Raw genomic sequence first — 22,395 nt, forward strand, 5'->3', positions numbered from 1 at the left:
GCACCATCAATGCACAACAAAGTGTGGCTTGCTCCCATCTCCCTTTGAGAACAAACCTAGGGTTGGATTATGATCTCTCTTTTACAGCCAAATTTGAAGAGATCTCAGATGAAACCTCCCTGGATTTATGCTTTAAACGTTAAAATTTATAATTGGTAAAAATCATGAGGATTCAATCCTGATATCAAAAAATCAACCCTCTCTGAGAACTACTGGTAGCGACAACTGAGTTTTATGCGCCAAAGCCAAATCCAATGATTTAATCTAGGAAATAAAACTAAAATGGAGAAGAAATAATTAACTAAAAAGAAAGAGAATAAGTACTTATTAGGAAATCGGAACCCGAAGTTGGGGGCTTGGATCAGGCCCTTCTTCCTTGCACACCCTTTTCCTGTTGGAAGCTTTTGCTGAGAATTAGTTTGGAAGTTTGGCTTAGGAATTCTAATCCTACGGTTTTCCAAGGTTTTCCTAAACTCTAATGGCTATGAAGGTGCTAAGGAAGGTGAAAGCTATGGGGTTCACTAGGTTTCTAGGGCCTAAGGGATTTACTCTAATTTCTGAGCATGCTTCTTGGATCTTAATTATGGGATTTTTAGTTTATTTTCCTAGGATTTTCTATGGATTTTAGGTTTCTAATTCTAAGGTTTGAAGATCCTAAGGCTTGAAGGTCTTTAAGAGATTTTTGGTTATTCTACTAGGATTTTCTATGGATTTCAGGTTATGAATTAGGGGAGGCTAAGAGGGGGGTTTATATGGGCCTTTGGTTGGGCACTAATTCGATTGGGGTTTGGACTTCTAGATCTATCTTAAGGCTTGATGATAGGGTTTGACTGGTTGACTGGTCAAATTTTGGTAAAAAATCAATCCAAGGGTACCTCCAGAAGTTCCAGAACCTTTGATCATAACAAGTAAATTTTTTTGGAAACTTTAATTAGGCAGTGGCGCGCCCCATCTTGCTAGTACCTTTATGGCTCAATTTTCTCCTGAATCATGCCGGTTCTTCTATACTATGTTCTAATGCAGGTCTGATTCAGGTTCTTTTATACTATGTTCTAATGCAGGTCCAGTTCAATTCTGACTCAACTTGGGGTCTGATGTGAAGTTTCCTAAGGATTGTGGAGTACTGATTAAGGTCACCTAAGGTTTACCGAGCTAATGTGGTTTGTAATGTTCAAGACTCCAGATTAATGGTGATTCCCTTAGCCAAAATTTCAGTGGGTGTGTCTACACCTCTGAACTTTAGCAGTGGACCAACTACAAAGAACACTCTTGCCTCTCGAATCGACGCATTCTTTGTAAAGGCGGAAGAGACTTATGATCATCTCTTTATCCATTGTTCGTTCTTGGCCCTCCCTATGGGCATGCCTCCTACATTCCCTCCAGTGGTTATGAGTCGCACCAAATACAACCCAACAACTGCTTTTGGATTTCTTTTCTCCATTGTACCCTGCTGCAGGAATTTTCCTTTGGAGGAATTCAGCTCTTGCCACCTTGGGGTCTATAATGGGGGAAAGAAACATAAGAAGTTTTTTAGGGCAAAGAAAGAAGCACAGATACCATTGCTGACCATATTAAAAACACCACCATTTTCTGAACTCCAGACCTTGTTGAGGGTGGATTTTAAATCAAATTGGCTAAACATCCTCTATTTCAAATCCAACAAAAACCTGAGGGCTGCTTAAGGACAACCCTAGAGCCCAGTGCCATTAAACTCAATGCTGACGGGTGTTCCATTGGAAATCCCAGCTCTTGTGGTTTTGGAGTGTATTTAGAGATACTCAGGGCAACACCATCCTTTCCTTCTTGCGCTTCATCAGCCTAATGGATTCCACCAAGCCCAAGTCCATAGCCATTCTTGAAGGCCTTAAGTGATTTGACTGATCTCGAGGAAACTATCTCATGGTATGTAGCATAAAGGATTTGGTCATATCAATGTAATTATTATTAAACCATTATTCCATGCGGACACTCTACGTATATTGATTTGAAATGAATAAAGAAGCAAGTAGAAGCAACCGTAATTATTGCTGGACCCTTTTTCCATGTGTTAGAACGAATTGGTAAAAAAGCAAGTATGAACAAAATAGTGAGTAAATAAACTCTCTCTCTCTCTCTCTCAAAAATTTAATACAAATGTTATTACAATAGGAAGAAAAGATGTAGATTGGTAATGAAAGGTGCCAATTTTTTTTTATAGTTCTCAAAAATTTGTACTTAGCTTTTGTGTTTTTTTATGAATTTATTGATGTGGACCTAAATATACGGTTATGTATTTTTTATTTCACAATAATTCTTGTGGAATTAGAATTTATTCTATTGGCACTCCCAAACCATGGAGCTTCTAACAATGGATGATGTACTGCTCCGGGTCTGGCTCCTGCTCCTATCCTGCTTCTTCTTCTAACAACTAAGAAAATAAAAATTTCAAACTAGACCAATTATACTAGACTGTTTTATACACTAGCCTGTTTAATAAGAAATATTCATGTCTTCGCAATTGGTTTTACCCATTTATTGTACTGGACATCAGGTTGGCATTATTGGTAACTTGCTCTTCTCTTTGTTGATTTTTATTCTCTTTCAACCAGCCAAATAGCCTTTTGTGTATTTCATTTTATAGTAATATGTTGATATTATCCTTGGCAGGCACTGTATTCCGAGAACCCATCCTTTGCAGAAATATTCCTCGTTTAGTGCCTGGTAATTTGCTTCTATAAAATTGGTTTCAAAATACATATTGTTGGTATATGTTTTGCAATTCCCTTGTAATAATTTATTGAGACCTTGAATATTGCAGGTTGGAAGAAGCCAATTTGCGTTGGTAGGCATGCTTTTGGAGATCAGTATCGTGCCACTGATATGCTTATTCAAGGACCAGGAAAGCTTAAATTGATCTTTGGTTAGTTCACAAATCTGTTCTGTTCAGCTGCGATTACTAGATAACATAACACTGGAACTCCTAAGGTTCTTTCTAATGTTTCCATTTTTACTTATTAATTCTTTTCTGGGGTTCAAGAATCAGAAAATGGTAATGCCCCAGTGGAGCTTGATGTCCATAAATTCAAGGGCCCTGGAGTAGCATTAGCAATGTTCAATGTGGATGAGGTGAGACATGAGAACTGTATTTTTTGTTATCATTGTTGTTGTTGTTGTTGTTATTGTTATTGTCAGCTTGATTTTGTTTAGTGAAAAAAGAAATGGTTAGTATTTTGTAAAATTCTTACATTTGAATTTTACATGTTTTTCATTTCTGAAATTCTTGTGGGATGTAAGTCGATTCGGTCTTTTGCTGAGTCATCACTGGCGATGGCATTCGATAAGAAATGGCCTCTTTATATGAGCACCAAGAATACAATCTTGAAGAAATATGATGGCAGGTAACTGTGTTTCTCAATTGAACATTTGAATCAAGTGATGAAAATGTTGTTACTTTCTATGTAACATGCTTTGGGTTACTTCTTATCAATACATTGTTTGAATCTCAGCTAATATATTTGCTAGTTTGCCTAGTAAAAGAATAGTCCTACCATATTAACCTTATTGGATATTGGCCATCACAGGTTCAAGGACATATTTCAGGAGGTTTATGAAGAGAGATGGAAAGACAAATTTGAGAAGGCTTCAATATGGTATGTGTATGCACTTATATAGCCGACAAAGACACATTAACCTTGCCTCCATCATCATTTCCCCCTCCTCCAACCAAAAAAAAAGATGACGACACGACCACCACATTCTATCTCTCCCACTGCGTGTGTATGTGTGTTTATAAGTGGTTATGGGTGTGGCACTAGGATAAGTCTAAACCCCTGATAAACAATGAAGTGAACCAGGTTTGCTCCATGTTCTGAGTAGCTCATAACATGCTGAAAATGGTTTACAATTTGTATTTTCCCATCCAGGTATGAACATCGACTAATTGATGACATGGTGGCTTATGCTCTAAAAAGTGAAGGTGGATATGTTTGGGCCTGTAAAAATTACGATGGTGATGTGCAAAGCGATTTTCTTGCTCAAGGTTTGATCCTACGTGCTGCAACTTTTGCCTTATGCTTCCTATGTGGAGACCATAGTTACCGGAATCTCTCCACCAACCTCGCGTTTCGGGTTTCGAAACCCGATTCCACGTTTCCGTTAAGGATTCTCCACGGAAACTGTTTTTCGGAACCAAGGAAACTCAATTCCTTAAGTTCGGAATCTCAATTCGACACATCTTTAGAAATCTTTTTTCGGAGACCAAGGAAACTTGATTCCTTAATTTCGGAATCTCGATTCAACACACCCATTTATCGGAACCAAGGAAACTCAATTCCTTAATTTCAGAATCTCGATCCAACAGATCTTTGAAATCTTGAACCCATTAATTGAGGGTAGACATTCCCACATATATCGAATCTAGATTCTAGCGAGGCTTAAATCTTGATTCCATGTCATTTGAAGTAGAAATCATCCTTCAAATGCTTCTAGTGGTTGCAAGGTTTCATTATTTTACTTGTGCCATGGCCTTTAATTTAAATTTAAAATATAATTGATAAATACAACACATACAATTAAAAGTAAGACCATGGCGTAGACATAATACTATTTTGTCTTTATAATAATGAAGTTAAAATCACAATTTAGGAATACTTGTCTTTTATATATAACAACCATAAGTTCAATAATCAACACAATCTCTTAAAAATTCGAGAAACCTTCTAATAAGAGACATCCAATATAGGTTCTAAAGTTGATGAGGCTCAAGATGTGCTTGTGGCTTATTTCTCCATAAAAATGAAATCTTGATTCTTAGTAGGGGTCGTCAAACGCATTCCATAGTCCATATTATTGTAAATCTCGATCTCAAACTGACATGGATCTCTGATTTCTATACTTTAAAATCTTGATTCCAAATATGTTAGAATCACGATTCGAAACAACAACATATCTATGTTTCATGTATGTCAGAAACTCGAATCCATGGATGTCGGAAACTCGATTCCACATATTAAAGAATCTTGACTCCTGGAGTGTCGATTCCAGGGGGATGGGAATCCCGATTCCAAGGAGGACAGAATCTCGATTCCATAGGTTGATGAAATTTGGATCTATTTCGGTTGAAACACGATTCTCTAAAACTAGGAATCTCGTTCCTAGCGATTTCTATTGTATGGACAACGATTCTTAAGACAAAAATCTTCTAGTCGGCCGCGATTCCTCGATTTTGGTTCCTAAAATGATTCGGGTTCCCAAGCATTTCCAACAACTATGGTGGAGACTGGTACCAATTTGTCTTTTTATTTAATTAGTTGGTTATGTGAATCATAGAAGCTAGATAAGATGTCTAAAGCATGTGTACAACACTTGCAATGAGTAGAACTCATAATGCTTATGCTAAAAGTGTACAAAATACAGATACAAGAAACACATTCTGGGTTTTGTTCTTTGGGTACTTAGAGCAACTTAAAAGTCAAATATTGATTTTTTGCCATTTGTTTGGTTATGCTCATCCTTGTCCATAAGTTTGCTTATTGAATTGTGCAACCCCAAAATATTAATAGGATTCATTGGCAATCAATATGTTTGTGTGGTATTGTGGGTCTAAGATAAACGAATGACAAACATGCTCTCATATATAAAGTGTCCAATAGCTGAGAGTTAAAAAAATAGAAATAAAAAATAAAATACTAAAGAGCCTCTATAGATGCGTACTGTATACACTTTCTTCTATTTATAGCGTTTACTTATGGAGTCTCTCTAGTAGTTAGATTTATACTGCTGTTTTTATTGAGTACCTGTGTCAATTAGACTCTTAACTACTGATCTTCTAGCAAGCATCATATTTATTTTATGTGTGTGCGTGTTCTTACGCTCATGTGCATGTGCGTGTATGTATGCGTGCACGCGTGCACTTGTGTGCATGTTTGCAAGCTTGACAGGTCTATGAGTTGTTGAAAACTTCTGGATTACCCTTGATCATAGCAACAGATAACACTACTATTGAGCTTTTTAATTCCATGACAAAATTATCCTGGGTTTATCTGCGAATGGTTGATGATTAAGTTAAATCATAGTCATTCTGGACGAGCAAATAGGTATAGAGTGGCAAGTATTTAAATCTGGAATCTCTAGAATTTCAAAATAAAATAGTCTCTTTAGAAGGAGGAACTAGGATGTGCTATCATAAGCAATAGCCACAGAAGAGTTTGTAAGAAAGTATGTTCTAGCGCATGATTTAGGAGCATAGTGAGGAGTGAAGCACCCATGTGTTAAATATCACCTTGAATACTTGAGAGAGAAGAACAAGTTGTAGTACAGGTAGAAATGGATGGAGAGAAAAACAGAAGAGGGACGTGACTCCTAATTCATTGAGTGAGAGGCTGCAGTCAAAGATATATGTTATTTTGTTCCTAACCCTAATTAATGAAGGGCTAGATAAGGCTACAAATTAAATCCAGAAGGTACATATTGTCCTTTACAATGAGCATGAACAACTAATACAAGAATAAGCTACAACAGTGTATAAAATTACCAATATACCCCTGACATATTACGACTAACACAATGGAGGCATGGAGATGCCCTGCAAAGGTCTTTGGAGCTTTATTTTGATAGCTGCTCCTTTGGTAAGCATTAACCTGCATAAGCCTTGGGCTTTACTAGATCCATGTCCTGTTGAGTTGGAGTGGCTATACTCCAATTCCAGAGGCAAGAGTCCTTTTAGATCATAATATTCATAACATCATTCTTCCGCATCTTGCCTGTGGTTGGTGATTCTGTCAATGCAATATGCTAGGCTACAGGAATGATTTGGGGGCGACCACAGAGGTGGGATGCTCTATGGAGTACGTGGTCTAGAATGCTCCTATTTATAAAAAAACTACTTTTCTAACTGAAAATGGGTTTTGGGGTAGGCTTGTGTGAGATATACTTTCCTGTTATTGTTTAACATCAGCATTGTAAAGATACATTCGCCCTATTTCCTTTAAAGATAACATTTTTGTGGACCCATGCATCGATAATGTAAATGACACGTGTCGAAATTGATTTGGAGTACTTTTTGAATTGGAAATCATTTTTCATTTTTTATTTTTTATTTATTATTTATTTATTTTTGAAGATTGATCTTGGATATGAATAAATGTGATATATCAGAGTACTGGGGTCGAAATACACCTTCCCTGGTGTTTGGTCCATGGTAATATTCACAGTGAAAGAAGTTTGGTCAAACCCATGAGGTGAACTGAGAAAAGTTACCATTGACCGGGATACTTTCATCTGCCCTAGAGAGCATTCTGAAGGATCTAGCTGTTCCTTTCCTAGAGAAAGCTCCCTTTAAGCCTATGAGGACCCTAATAAAGTGGAGGTTTCACATGGACATGCAAATGAAAGTACTCAAGCATGCTTTGTTTATGTTCGGTGTAATATATGAAATGCATGCCGAAAGATACAATTTATGCATATTAAATCATGCAAATCAATGTGCATAAACAATAGAGACACCGTTCTTTTTATTTGTTTTATTCTTAGCTTTCAAGAAAATATCTTCTCATGTAACATGGTATGTTTTCAAATAAAACCAGGAGTATCACTATGTGCTTTAACTTTTTCCAAACTAAAAGGTATTTCAAAACCATTTCCATTATTACAAACAGCAGCTTTAGATAATTTGTATTTGATTAAAAGTCTACTACCCTCTGCAGTATTAAGTACTTGAGTGGTTTTATCAAAGTATTTATTAGGGACCAATCCTTCGTTTATACAGTTTAGATCAGCCCCTGAATCTGTAAGTGCTAGAGATTGAAAACTATATTCATTATTGACTATGATTTTGATTAGAGTATACCATTTTTGAGTTATAACTTTATTTATAAGATTTACAGAGTCATTCTTTTTACCTGTGTTAGATGATTCTGGAAATTCAAGATTACTAGGCAATGTGTCTTCCTTATAGGGTTTTATTAATTCATCAAAATCTAAATCATCATCATTGTCTGTTATATCAACAGAAAAATTATTATTTAATTCTAATATTCTTATCCTATTTTTTAGCTGTTGTATATCTGTTTTTACTTCATTAATTTTGTGTTTTAACTCAGATATAGTAGGTTCCTTTTGTAGATTTTGGGTTTTATTTATTCTCTTCATTATTTCAGAAAAGCTATATTCCTCTTGTGTTTTAATGAGAGGTGTGGGTTTATTTTTGGTTTTAGTCATTTTTATATATTGAGTTATAGTTTCTCTTTTATCTTCTGGGTCAAAATTTTTTTCTATTAAATCTAATATTAGGTTCTCTTTATTATTGAGGGTATTAAAAAAACAGTCTTTCATTGATTCATCTGAATCAGAGTTGGTTTGTTCTTCTGAACTACTCCATATTAAATTTCGTCTTCAATTATTCCTGCTAAGGAGTCAGAATCAGATGTGCTACCTTCGGAGTCTTTATTTATTTGAATAATATCATATATTTGTTCTTTGATATGATCTTGTAGTAGTAATGCATCAATCTTTTTCTTAACTCGACAATTATTTTTATAATGCCCAACTTTTCCACACTTATAACAAAATGGTAATTTTTTTTTTCTTTTTTAAATTAAGCTTTAGGCATGATTTTTTTTATAAATTTATCTTTATTTTCTTTTTTTTGTTTAAGCATGTGTTTTTTATTTTTCTTTTGAGATGTTTTATTTGGAGCCGGGTTTGTCTTATAACCAAACTGTTCACAGAAGTCTCATAACTCTTTTTTCCCGGTCATTCTTTGTTTATCTAATTGTCGTTTAAGTTTTAAATCTGTGCATAGGGCAAGGCCTTCTGCGCAAATTTCGGCTGATAATTCTCCTAATGTATAAGCAGAATATGGTATTATTCCCCCATTTTTTTTTTTTAATCGATTTTTAACTTTTTCGGCGAACAAATATGGTAAGCCAGATATGAATTTTTCCTTCCAATGGTCAGCATTGCTATCTTCTCTTTGAAGAAGTCTAGAGAAGATGTCTTTATACCATTTATAATGAGATAGAGTAGGACATCTTAGATTAGAAAGTAGGTCTTCTGATCGTGCCTCTAACAAAGATGTACTTCCTACAAAGTGAAGAGTGATTGTATAGATAAGGGTATTCACTGCATCACTTTCACTGTAAGGTATATCTTGATTTTGCTCAGTTTTTACAACCCATTGTTTGGTTGTAGTAAGTATTTGATTTTTGGTGCCTTCACTCATATGGAGGTCCCACCATCCTCTTAGCCATCCTGTGAATCCACAGACAATGGCTTTTACGACTTCTTGGTCATGATTACCAGCTTTCTTACACGCTGATGCATACATAGTCATATGCTTCATTGTATCAATTGCTTGATGGTCTGACATACCATCAATATTCCAATTTACAATAGTTCGCTCAGAGTAAGATGCTGTATGAGATCTTAAATCTTCTTCAAATTGAATATCTGCAGGAGTAGGTCTAGTATGATACATCCTAGTGGGAGCAGTAGGCCGCCAGTTTTTTCCATAATCTAATCGATTAATATTCATCTTATCTATATCTTCTTTAAAAGCATTTTCTATTTTTATTATAGTATCTTCTTCTTCTTGGATGACCATAGCTTCCGATTCTAAAACTATTCCTTTCCCTTTTGGTTTGTCTTTTATGTCTAGCTGAGATAACTTTTGTATTAATTGATCCATTAACTCTTTATTCTTTTCCATTTTTCTTAAATTAAACCATTCAGTGTTTATTTCTGGTGGTGGTTTAAAAAGTATGGCTTTTCTCTTTTCCTCTATTTTTTCTTGGGGCTGTCTTACAATATTTTCTATTCTAGTTGCCTGTTTTCCTAAACATTGTAAATAAAGATTAGTATAATTATTTTGTTCTATGATATAGGTTGTTAGATCTAACTTATGCTCATTAGGAGCTAGTTTATAAGGGATTGCTTTTGCCGTTTTATCTTTTGTATTCCTTTGAGTTGGAGGTTTTTTTCAGGTGGATGTATACTCCTTATTTCATCTCCTTCCATGGTACTATAGTTTTGGTATTGAGTTTCTAAAGTATTTATTTCAAAACTTGGGATAGCAACATTTTTTTCTTTTAATGTAAATTTTAACCATTCAAAAAATCCTTTTGCTTTCTTATTCTTTTTATAAATTTATTATATCTTTTATGGAGAGCATTTACTAGTTCGTCTGAAAATTTCCTTAAATACCACATTCTTATTTCTGTATTTTGTTCTGACAAATAGTCATCTTTTAGCAGTTGTATATCTAATTTTTCTTCTTTTTCTAGAGATAATATATTAAAATTTTTATCAAGAGTGGAGGAATCTAGATCTATTTGTTTATAGACAGGTATATGTATATTGCTGGCAGCTCTTTTTAACCCTTGTATTATTGGTTCTTTACAAAAAGATGTTGAACCTTCTTCTAAAGAAGAGTATTGCTTTAAGGAGGAAGTAGAATGCTTAGCGGGTGCAGGCTTTCTTTCTCTAGACTGTGTCATATTTAACATAGTTTTTCTTTGAGATTTAAATTGAATTTCAATTTCTCCATCAGAGTGCTCTATTATTTGTTCTGGATTTTGATGTATAGGGTTCTTATATTGCCAGTTCTCGTCTGTAATAGACCAATTTTGTGGAAGAATAATTTGGGACCAGTTAATTGATTTTTGAATTACAGTATTGGATTTATCTATATTGGTTTGGAAAACTATTGTGTGCCCCTTTGTAGCTACTTGTAATTCATTAGGACTTAAAGTATTCATAACTTTATAGCAGATTCTATAGATTAGAGTTATATTTTGAGAGCCTGGGTTCATGTCGAACCCTTGAGTTTTTAGGTTCAAGGTAAGAACCTTAAGCAAATTGGGATCACTTAGTGATACTGAATAGTTGGGAAAACAATTAAAGCAAACTGGACCACTACATAGACTAGATTCAACTATTCCTAATAATGAGTCTGAAAACCTATTATGCCTACCGTCTCTTAGGCATAATAATATTGAAATATTTAATCCTAATCTTGTCAGGGGTTTTACCGCTATTTGTATTAATCCGATATGAAGATATTTATAATTTTTATCTTTATGGGACTGAATCATTTTTTTGGATAATAATTGGAAAGTTTCTTGTGTATCATTAACAGACATGCTTGGTTCCATCGTCTTTATAGCATAACTGGTCCTAAGTTCAAAGGTTCCTGTTTTATAAACATCTGTTATTGGGACCTTAGGAATATTCCAGTTTTCTAGTTGCTTTTCTATGTCTTCAATAACTATCTCTTCTTTATTTTTTACTCTTAGTATACCACTAGACTGAGATAATTTCTTATTGGCTAGGTTCTTAATAAAATTTTCCATTACAGAGTTACGGATGATATCTAGACAACCTCTTACGTCCTTAATCCCTTTCTGGCTCTCTCTGCCCTTGGGAATTGACTGGCTGTCAAGGAGTTCCAACTCTCGGACTAACATCTGGCTAGAAAACTTTTATTATGTTCCTAATCTTTAAAATCTTATCTCTGTCTAGGAATGATGGCTCTGATTCCAATTTCTATGATTTTTTATAAAATGGAGATTTTTATAAAAATTTAGCTATAGACGCAAAACCTTTATTTTATAGATTAAAGAAAAATTTTCCCAAATGTACAGATGAACATACTCTTGCAGTAAAGAAGATCAAAACGCATGCTAAAAAATTACCATGTTTAACCCTATCCGATCCAAATGCCCCTTTAAATCATAGAATGTGATGCTTTAGATATTGAGCTCGGTGGAATTCTTAGACAACAAATAAACACTAGGAAACAGTTGGTTCGATTTACATCAAAGGCCTGGAATTCTACTCAACAGAACTATTCTACTATTAAAAAAGAAATTTTAGCAATAGTCCATTGTGTAACAAAATTCCAGAGCGACATACTCAATCAAAAGTTCTTAATACGAACAGATTGTAAAGCAGCCCGAGATGTTTTATTACGAGATGTTAAAAATTTAGTGGCTAAACAAATTTTTGCCCGATGGCAAGCTATTCTTTCTTCTTTTGATTTTGATATTCAACATCTTCATGGTTCTGCTAACTCTCTTCCCGACTTTCTTACTCGTGAATTTTTGCAGGGGGGAAAGGGCTAATCAGCAGCAGCTTAATCTGTCGAATACTTTAATAGTAAATATGAATACTCAAAATAAAGGCAAAGGGAAGATGGAAATTGTTCCATCTGCATCTGTAGGATCTCCATTAATAAGTTACCCACCTTCATCACCTTCTAAACTCATAGTAACATATGCGGGATCTCCTGGTCCCCTAATAACCTCTCAACCTCCAATGTTTATGACTTCTCCATGCCCAAATAAAGTTTCCCCTTCAAGAAAATCCCAATTTGAAGAAACGGCCTTTCTTATGGATGCCATTATAGAAGATGATTGGAATATGAACCCTAATCAAATAGCCAATATCTATTTGCTAAATAAGCTGAACTCTTCCAATGGTAACAAAACAAGAGAATGGTATGAAACGATTCTACTTGAAACTTGATCTATCACTCTGGTACATTACTACCAGAGAAATACAAATAATATAGCATATTCATAGCTCTAGATACAGAAAATAATAACTTATAAAGAATGGGGCTCAGATCCTTTGAGCAGCAAAAAATTGCAAGCTCCAGAATTTACCAATTATTACTATAAATATTTAGAATATATCGACGCTTGCTATAAAGCGTTAGCTCTCCAAAATAATAATAATTCCCATACATGGTTCCTCCAACTAAAAATGCCAATTACTGAAACTTTTCCTAACTGGTTTCTCATTTGAGGATCAGGATCACAAATTCTCCCAGAAAGGTTTCAGAGGTCTCCAGCCAAATTTGTTGAGTATAATAATAGAGACCTCAAAATAGATTACCATTTATATTTTATGGCAATATACCAAATCCCATGGATAATGAAATGGGAATATGCTATATTTGAGAATTTAACAAATGACTATGAATATATTCCCTGACTGGGAAAAAAGATATCCATTAAATGGTGGGATATACATGAGAATAAATCGCTTGAACCGGAAAATATCTAACTAAAGAAAATTCCGGGACAAGTAATATATGAAAACCCAAATATTTTCTCAGAATATATTAATAAAATGCGAAAACAACATCCTCAAGATTCAAAGGAAGAATTGAAAAAGCAGCTTCTACAAATATTCGAGGAAGAAAGAGAATTGATGACTACTTCAAGCACAAATGAAGAAGAGGATTATGCCCAAGCAAACAAAGACTGTGAATTAACCCAACCTACTATCGAATCTCCGAATAAACGTCCACAAGCTCAACGCGATAGATTAAAAAGATGCTGTCGACACTACAGTAAAGCCACCTAACCTAAAAAGATGCTGCCGACACTACAGTAAAGCCACCTGTTCTAAAAAGGCTGCCGACACTACAGTAAAGCCATGTCCTAAAACGATGCTGCCGACACTATAAAAGATGCTGTCGACACCACCTGTCCCTGATACAGTAAAAATATTTTGCCGACATTGCACCTGTCCCTGATACAGTAAAAAGATTCTGCCGACATTGCCACCTATCCCTGATACAGTAAAAAGCCTCTGCCGACATCGCCACCTATCCATTTCACAATAAATAAAAGTAAAGAAATATTTGAAGTCCAGGCTCTATAAAAGGGAGGAAATAGAAATCGACTCTGCTCTCCTACTTTCTCTGACTCTGCTCTTCTACTCTCTTCTTACCACTGTTTTCTCTTTTCCTCAAATAGTTCCAGAGGAACTCAGCAATCTGTTAGGTACTCTGTATTACAGTTTATTCCAGGTTCTTCTTTTCATCTCCTTTTTATTTCCTAGTTTATTGTATACAATAGATGGTAATCTATAAACCATCTTAATGGTTGTCTAAAATGTGTGACTGTAAGTTTAGCGATCTTCCAAGTTTCTGCCTTGATGAATGGAAGCTATTTACTAGCCTTTGTATGTGTAGACTGTAAGTATTCCCTTTTATTATATAATATTTTATGTTGAAATGCAAGTGAAGTTCATAATTAGCCTCAAAATTCGCCAGACTGTGTATACCATGTGGATAATTATTGATATTTCTTTCGTTTCAATATTGAGTATAATTCTTGTGTTAGCATATCTTGAAATGTTCAATATACCTAGAATTTTCTTGAGATTTTAATATTTAATATTAACTTTAGAATTTTTTTAAGATTTTAATATTAACCTTCTTTTTGGAAAAATAGAGAGATCCTGGTTGTAATTGGTATCAGAGCCATCATTCCTAGACAGAGAAGATTTTAAAGGTTAGGAACTTAATAAAAGTTTTCCAGCCAAAAGTTAGTCCGAGAGTTGAAGTCCTTGATGCCCAGTCAGTTCCCAAGGCCAGGAAGAGCCAGAAAGGGATTAAGGACGTAAGAGGTTGTCTAGAGATATCATCCGTAACTCTGTAATGAAAAATTTTATTAAGAACCTAGCCAATAAGAAATTATCTCAGTCTAGTGGTATACTAAGAGTAAAAAATAAAGAAGAAATAGTTATTGAAGATATAGAAGAGCAAATAGAAAACTGGAATATTCCTAACGTCCCAATAACTGATGTTTATAGAACAGGAACCTTTGAATTTAGAACCAGTTATACTATAAAGACGATGGAACAAAGCATGTCTATTAATGATACACAAGAAACTTTCCAATTATTATCCCAAAAACTGATTCAGTCCCATAAAGATAAAAATTATAAATATCTTCATATTGGATTAATACAAATAGCGGTAAAACCCTTGAGAAGATTAGGATTAAATAATTCGATATTATTATGCCTAAGAGACAGTAGGTGTCACACCCCAAGAATTTACAATACTATTATTCCTGAGATGTGACAGACAAAACATATATACATCTATTGATAGGACAAATTTACAGTGGCGAGGTCTTACAAAGTAACAAAAGAAAGTTTAAGCAAAACTACAATATCTTCCCAAAGTTGATCTTGACGATGACACAAATGAAACCGCAATTATCCTGAAAAATGTTTACCATAGTTTGATGAGTTTGGCTACTCAGTAAGTGATCATCATAATCCTAAAAATAATCATGATTGAAAGATATCAATATTTTCAAAAAGGAGATCTATTAACAGAAATACTAAGTATAATCCGAGTAATTGAAATGCTTATAACACTTTTAACGGCAGTACATAATTCAAAGGATTTCACAAAATACCCTACTGGCGTCCCAAGTAGGTCACCTATATACCCCATCAGCGTCCTGATGGGTCCACTTAATCCCTATCGGCGTCCCAGATAGGTCCACCTAGTACCTGCAGGTCTACTTATACCTCACCGGCGTACCGGATGAGTCCTCTTAATCCCTACCGGCGTCCCAGATAGGTCCACTTATACCTCACCGGCGAACCGGATGAGTCCACTTGCATACTTAAATTATTTCTAAATCTCTTTAAACATTCGAAAGCAGCAATATCATGTACTCAACATATCACTGAAACCATTAATATGAATTTCACTTAAACCATTAATAACAGTCACTCTCTATAATATTTCAAAAATAACCAATCAAATATTTTGGGCTCAAATTTAGAAAGGTAGCAGTTTGTAACGGCATTCTAGCATAATTGCCAATTTAATATGTACAGAAAAAAAAAACTTTTATAAAAATTCAAGAATACGGAATTATCACAATTTATGGAATATCAATTCACAAATAAACATTTCACAACAATACTATAATCAATTGCAAATATGTCAATTTTTAAATAATAAGGCAGTCATTTGCACATGAATTTTACAATGTCTAAATATTCAAAACAGTAGAAAGAAATATCACAATTTTATTAAAAGCAGAAATATCACATTTATTTCTAACAATAGACAAGAAAAATAAATAAATTTATTTTTCTAATTTACAGCATTCAAAATTTCTAACATAGATAAAATATCACAATTCTTATTAAAAAGATTATTTTTCAAGATAATGAGATCACGTGCGCATAAAATTTATCGCGCCTAAAATTCATGATAATAAGCAGAAATAATTATTTCATTTTATTTTTAAAAAGAATGGATTATTTTTCGAGACAATGAGGTCACTTACACACAAAACTGATAAAATAAAGATCCTAGACGGAAATATCACTATTTATTAAAAATAGACTATTTTTCAGAAAGACGATGTCACTTACACATAAAACTGATAAAATAAAGATCTTAGACGGAAATATCACTATTTATTAAAAATAGATTATTTTTCAGAAAGACGATGTTACTTACACATAAAACTGATAAAATAAAGATCCTAGACGGAAATATCACTATTTATTAAAAATAGACTATTTTTCAGAAAGACGATGTCACTTACTCACAATTATTTGAGAGGGATCTTCCGATAAAAAATTTCAATTCGAGAGAGAAGTTCACTGTGTTTCGACCAGAGAGAGAGATCTCAAAATTTTGTTTTGGGGTGGGAGTGCTCACATCCCCTATTTAAATTCTTATAACGTATTATTATATTATTTTCTTACGCTCTACCTCATACCTGAGGTGTCGCGTTAAAAGCAGACTTTTATTGTACGAAAACCACGTCCGCTAAAGGACGCTGCCAGCTGCAAGCAGCAGGAGGCAAAAGCGGGCAAAGGAAAAAAGTAAAGGCAAAGCAAAAGTTTTTGAAAACAGTGATGGTCCCCAAGGACCATCATACTCAAACAGAACATCACCTATTTATAAGCATATTTTCTCTTTTTTTTTTTTTTTTTGAAATTTTAGGATTGTTACATTCTTCCGTCCTTAAAGAAATTTAGTCCTCTAAATTTGTGTACCTAATTATTGAAAAAGATAGGGGTATTTTGCTCTGATTTCGTCTTCTCGTTCCCAAGTCGACTCTTCTCTTGAATGGTACTGCCATAATACACGGACTAATGGAATCTCCTTGTTACGCAACACTTGCACCCTTTTAAGATAGCTTTCTTACACTCTCATCATTCGGGACACAAACCCGACTTTTGAATCTTAGCAAATCCTCACTACATATAGAGAATTCATCTCTCTTTCCTTGCTTCACCTCTTCTATAATTGTTATAAGCTGAGGGTCTTTCTTTTGTGCCAATCGAATCTGTTGGATTAGTTGGGGTTCTGCCTTAATATCGGCAATCATACTTACCACACCATTAATGGACGGAGTTGGATGCCAATCCACTATTTCCTCTAACAATCGCATTTCTTGGATCATTAGATGAGCTAAGACTCCCGTAGATTTTCTACTTAGAGCGTCGACCACAACGTTAGCTTTTCCTGAATGATAATGGATTGTACAATCATAATCTTTTAAGAAATCCATCCATCTTATCTGCCGCATATTTAAATCCTTCTGAGAGAAAAGGTATTTCAAACTCTTATGATCCGTGTATATTACGAATTGTTCACCATATAGATAATGCCTCCATATTTTCAAAGCGAATACTATTGCAGCTAGCTCCAAATCATGAATTGGATATTTTTTCTCATATTCTTTCAACTGTCTGAATGCATATGCCACTACTTTCCCATATTGCATTAATACACAGCCCAAACCTTTATGTGAAGCATCATTATAAATCACAAATCCCCCACTCCCCTCAGGAATAGTTAAAATAGGTGCTGAAGTTAATCGAACTTTTAGTTCTTGAAAACTCTCCTCACATTCACTTGTCCACTCAAATTTGACATTTTTCTGTGTCAATCGAGTCAATGGGATTGCGATTCCAGAAAATCCTTCTACAAATTTTCTGTAATATCCTGCCAATCCCAAAAAGCTTCGAACTTCAGTCACATTACTTGGTTGTTTCCAATTAACAACGGCTTCAACCTTTGAAGGATCAACTGATAGACCTTCTTTTGATATGACATGTCCTAAAAATGTCGCTTGTTCAAGCCAAAATTCACATTTACTAAGTTTGACATACAATTTATTTTCTCTTAATATTTGCAATACCATTCTTACATGCTGCTCATGTTCCTTCTGATTCTTGGAATAAATTAAAATATCATCGATGAATACCACAATAAATTTATCCAAAAAGGGCCTAAAGATTCGATTCATCAAATCCATAAATGCAGCCGGTGCATTAGTTAATCCAAAAGGCATAACTAAAAATTCATAATGGCCATACCTTGTTCTGAAAGCTGTCTTGAGTATATCTTCACCTTTAATCTTAAGCTGATGGTATCCAGATCTAAGATCAATTTTTGAAAACACTTGTAATCCTTGTAATTGATCAAATAAATCATCAATTCTAAGTAATGGATACTTATTTTTCACTTTCACTTGGTTCAACTGTCTATAATCAATACACAATCTCATAGTCCCATCTCTCTTTTTGACAAACAGTATTGGAGCACCCCAAGGTGACACACTGGGCCTGATAAAACTTTTATCTAATAATTCTTCCAATTGTTGTTTCAGTTCTTTAAGTTCTGCAGGAGCCATTCTGTAAGGTGCCTTAGAAATTGGTGCTACCCCTGGCAATAATTCAATAGAGAATTCAATTTCCCTGTCAGGCGGTAATCCTGGCAATTCTTCAGGAAAAACGTCGGGAAATTCTTGGATAAACGGAGTGGTATCCAAATTTATTTCTTCCTTCCTATCTTCTTTGATATAGGCAAGAAAGCCTTGACACCCTTTTCGAAGGAGGCGATTAGCTCGAATACAAGAGATTAAATATGATGGGGAGTCTTCTTTGACACCATTGAAGTAAAATACTGGTTGATTCGGAATACTAAAGGTAACAATTTTCTTATAACAATCAATACTTGCATGGTATGCAGAAAGCCAATCTATGCCTAAGATTACATCAAAATCTTGAATTTCCAGGAGTATTAAATCAACCAACAGTTCCTTTTCTTCTATCTTTATTACACATGATTTGTACACTATATTGGTGTTAATTGAATCTCCCATCGGTGTGGCTACCTCTAGAATGTATTCTAATTGTTCTGGTTCTACCTTTAAGTGGCATGCAAAGTGTTGTGACACAAATGAATGAGTAGATCCAGGATCAATCAAAACATGAGCTACTTTTTGGAAGATAGTAAGAGTACCTTGGATCACTGATTTTGAGGCCTGAGCGTCTTGCTTGGTAATCGTAAATACTCTTCCCTTCATCTGAGGCTTCGGAGCTATCTCTCCCTGCTTTGGTTGCTGTTGTGTCTGTAAGGTAGGACATTGTTTAATCTGGTGTCCCAATTTTCCACATTTAAAACAGGCTCCGGTATTCCAATAACAAGGGCTTGATCCATGATTTTTCCCACATTTTCTACATGTTTCTATTGGGCTTTGAAAGGGCGAGGGCCTTGGCTTCTTGTTTGGCCTTTCAAACTGTTGTCGATTAGATGATGTAGGTCTAACATGACTGTTCTGATTTTCGTCTTTTGGTAATCTTCAAAATCTTTTTCGACAATTTGAGCACGATCCACTAGTTCAGCATAAGTTCTTAATTTCAAGACTGATATTCTGCTTCTAATAGTTGGCCTGAGACCCGTTTCAAATTTCTTCACCTTTCTTGCCTCATTGTTAATCATATGTGGTGCAAACCTGGCCAATTCAGTAAACTTGGCCTCATATTGTGCTACTGTCCTATTTCCTTGGATTAATTCTAGAAATTTCATTTCTTTTTGGTCTCGAATAAAATCTGGGAAATATTTTTCATTAAATGCCTCTAGAAATACTTCCCAAGTCAAGGTTTTATTTTCTTTTACTAATACTCCTTTTGCCATTCGCCACCAGTGTTGTGCCTCACCTTCTAACATAAAAACTGCCAAAGCCACCTTCCTATCATCAGGACATTCCATAACCTCGAATATTTTTTCCAATTGCATAATCCATCCCTCGGCTTCCAGTGGGTTTACAGCACCCTTAAAAGAAGGTGGGTTTAATTTCTTAAATTGTTCGATATTGCTCCCACCATTTCCTGTAACTGACTGCTTGGGTTGATTGTTGTTTTCCATCTGATGTTGCATTAAAGCAACCATATTTTCCAAGGCTTTGTGAATTCCTTCCATATTGGCTTCAGCTATTCTGGATCTTGACTTTATCCCGGTCTGTACACACAATAAATGTGATTTTTAAGTATATTCTTTTTAAATTTTCTAAGGATCTTAAACCTATTGCTCTGATACCATAATTGTCACACCCCAAGAATTTACAATACTATTATTTCTGAGATGTGACGGACAAAACATATGTCCATCTATTGATAGGACAAATTTACAGTGGCGAGGTCTTACAAAGTAACAAAAGAAAGTTTAAGCAAAACTACAATATCTTCCCAAAGTTGATCTTGACGATGACACAAATGAAACCGCAGTTATCCTGAAAAATGTTTACCATAGTTTGATGAGTTTGGCTACTCAGTAAGTGATCATCATAATCCTAAAAATAATCATGATTGAAAGATATCAATATTTTCATAAAGGAGATCTATTTCAGTATGTGATCATCATAATCTTAAAAATAGTCATGATTGAAAGATATCAATATTTTCCAAAATGAGATCTATTAATAGAAATGCATCAACAATTTCACTTTCAATAATTGCATAATTAAGTATAAGCCGAGTAATTGAAATGCTTATAACACTTTTAACGGCAGTACATAATTTAAAGGATTTCACAAAATACCCTACTGGCGTCCCAAGTAGGTCACCTATATACCCCATCAGCGTCCTGATGGGTCCACTTAATCCCTATCGGCGTCCCAGATAGGTCCACTTAATTCCTGCAGGTCCACTTATACCTCACCGGCGTACCGGATGAGTCCACTTAATCCCTACCGGCGTCCCAGATAGGTCCACTTATACCTCACCGGCGAACCGGATGAGTCCACTTGCATACTTAAATTATTTCTAAATCTCTTTAAACATTTGAAAGCAGCAATATCATGTACTCAACATATCACTGAAACCATTAATATGAATTTCACTTAAACCATTAATAACAGTCACTCTCTATAATATTTCAAAAATAACCAATCAAATATTTTGGGCTCAAATTTAGAAAGGTAGCAGTTTGTAAAGGCATTCTAGCATAATTGCCAATTTAATATGTACAGAAAAAAAAAACTCTTATAAAAATTCAAGAATATGGAATTATCACAATTTATGGAATATCAATTCACAAATAAACATTTCACAACAATACTATAATCAATTGCAAAAATGTCAATTTTTAAATAATAAGGCAATCATTTGCACATGAATTTTACAATGTCTAAATATTCAAAACAGTAGAAAGAAATATCACAATTTTACTAAAAGCAGAAATATCACATTTATTTCTAACAATAGACAAGAAAAATAAATAAATTTATTTTTCTAATTTACAACATTCAAAATTTCTAACATAGATAAAATATCACAATTTTTATTAAAAAGATTATTTTTCAAGATAATGAGGTCACGTGCGCATAAAATTTATCGCGCCTAAAATTCATGATAATAAGCAGAAATAATTATTTCATTTTATTTTTAAAAAGAATGGATTATTTTTCGAGACAATGAGGTCACTTACACACAATACTGATAAAATAAAGATCCTAGACGGAAATATCACTATTTATTATAAATAGACTATTTTTCAGAAAGACGATGTCACTTACACATAAAACTGATAAAATAAAGATCCTAGACGGAAATATCACTATTTATTAAAAATAGATTATTTTTCAGAAAGATGATGTCACGTACACATAAAACTGATAAAATAAAGATCCTAGACGGAAATATCACTATTTATTAAAAATAGACTATTTTTCAGAAAGACGATGTCACTTACCCACAATTATTTGAGAGGGATCTTTCGATAAAAAATTTCGGTTCGAGAGAGAAGTTCACTGTGTTTCAACCAGAGAGAGAGATCTCAAAATTTTGTTTTAGGGTGGGAGTGCTCACATCCCCTATTTAAATTCTTATAACGTATTATTATATTATTTTCTTACGCTCTACCTCATACCTGAGGTGTCGCGTTAAAAGCAGATTTTTATCGTACGAAAACCACGTCCGCTAAAAGACGCTGCCAGCTGCAAGCAGCAGGAGGCAAAAGCGGGCAAAGGAAAAAAGTAAAGGCAAAGCAAAAGTTAATTCAAAGCAAAAGTTTTTGAAAACAGTGATGGTCCCCAAGGACCATCATACTCAAACAGAACATCACCTATTTATAAGCATATTTTCTCCTTTTTTTTTTTTTTTGAAATTTTAGGATTGTTACAGTAGGCCTAATAGGTTTTCATACTCATTATTAGGAATAGTTGAATCTAGTCTATGTAGTGGTCCAGTTTACTTTAATTGTTTTCCCAACTATTCAGTATCACTAAGTGATCCCAATTTGCTTAAGGTTCTTACCTTGACCCTAAAAATCCAAGGGTTCGACATGCCAGG

The 22,395-nt window shown here is 34.4% G+C and overlaps 1 protein-coding gene across 15 annotated transcripts in view; it reads left to right on the plus strand.

The window, feature by feature from the left end:
- LOC18430862 (isocitrate dehydrogenase [NADP], chloroplastic/mitochondrial) overlaps nucleotides 1–22,395 on the plus strand; it is a 73,948-nt gene that overhangs the window by 37,007 nt on the left and 14,546 nt on the right. For 5 of the 15 annotated variants that reach the window (XM_088860226.1, XM_020665192.2, XM_088860223.1 and 2 more), the window contains 6 exons: nucleotides 2,647–2,700; nucleotides 2,798–2,899; nucleotides 3,017–3,105; nucleotides 3,274–3,377; nucleotides 3,561–3,629; nucleotides 3,903–4,018. In XM_088860226.1, the coding sequence (XP_088716352.1) occupies nucleotides 2,647–2,700; nucleotides 2,798–2,899; nucleotides 3,017–3,105; nucleotides 3,274–3,377; nucleotides 3,561–3,629; nucleotides 3,903–4,018 (534 nt within the window). Of the gene's footprint in view, nucleotides 1–1,061; nucleotides 1,903–2,646; nucleotides 2,701–2,797; nucleotides 2,900–3,016; nucleotides 3,106–3,273; nucleotides 3,378–3,560; nucleotides 3,630–3,902; nucleotides 4,019–22,395 lie in introns of those variants that run through there. The other 10 variants (XM_020665193.2, XM_088860227.1, XM_020665194.2 and 7 more) reach the window with 5 other exon arrangements.

This window comes from Amborella trichopoda, chromosome 3, assembly GCF_054954075.1.
Source record: "Amborella trichopoda isolate Santa Cruz 75 chromosome 3, AtrichopodaSantaCruz75HAP2 v2.0, whole genome shotgun sequence".
Taxonomy (NCBI): Eukaryota; Viridiplantae; Streptophyta; class Magnoliopsida; order Amborellales; family Amborellaceae; genus Amborella; species Amborella trichopoda.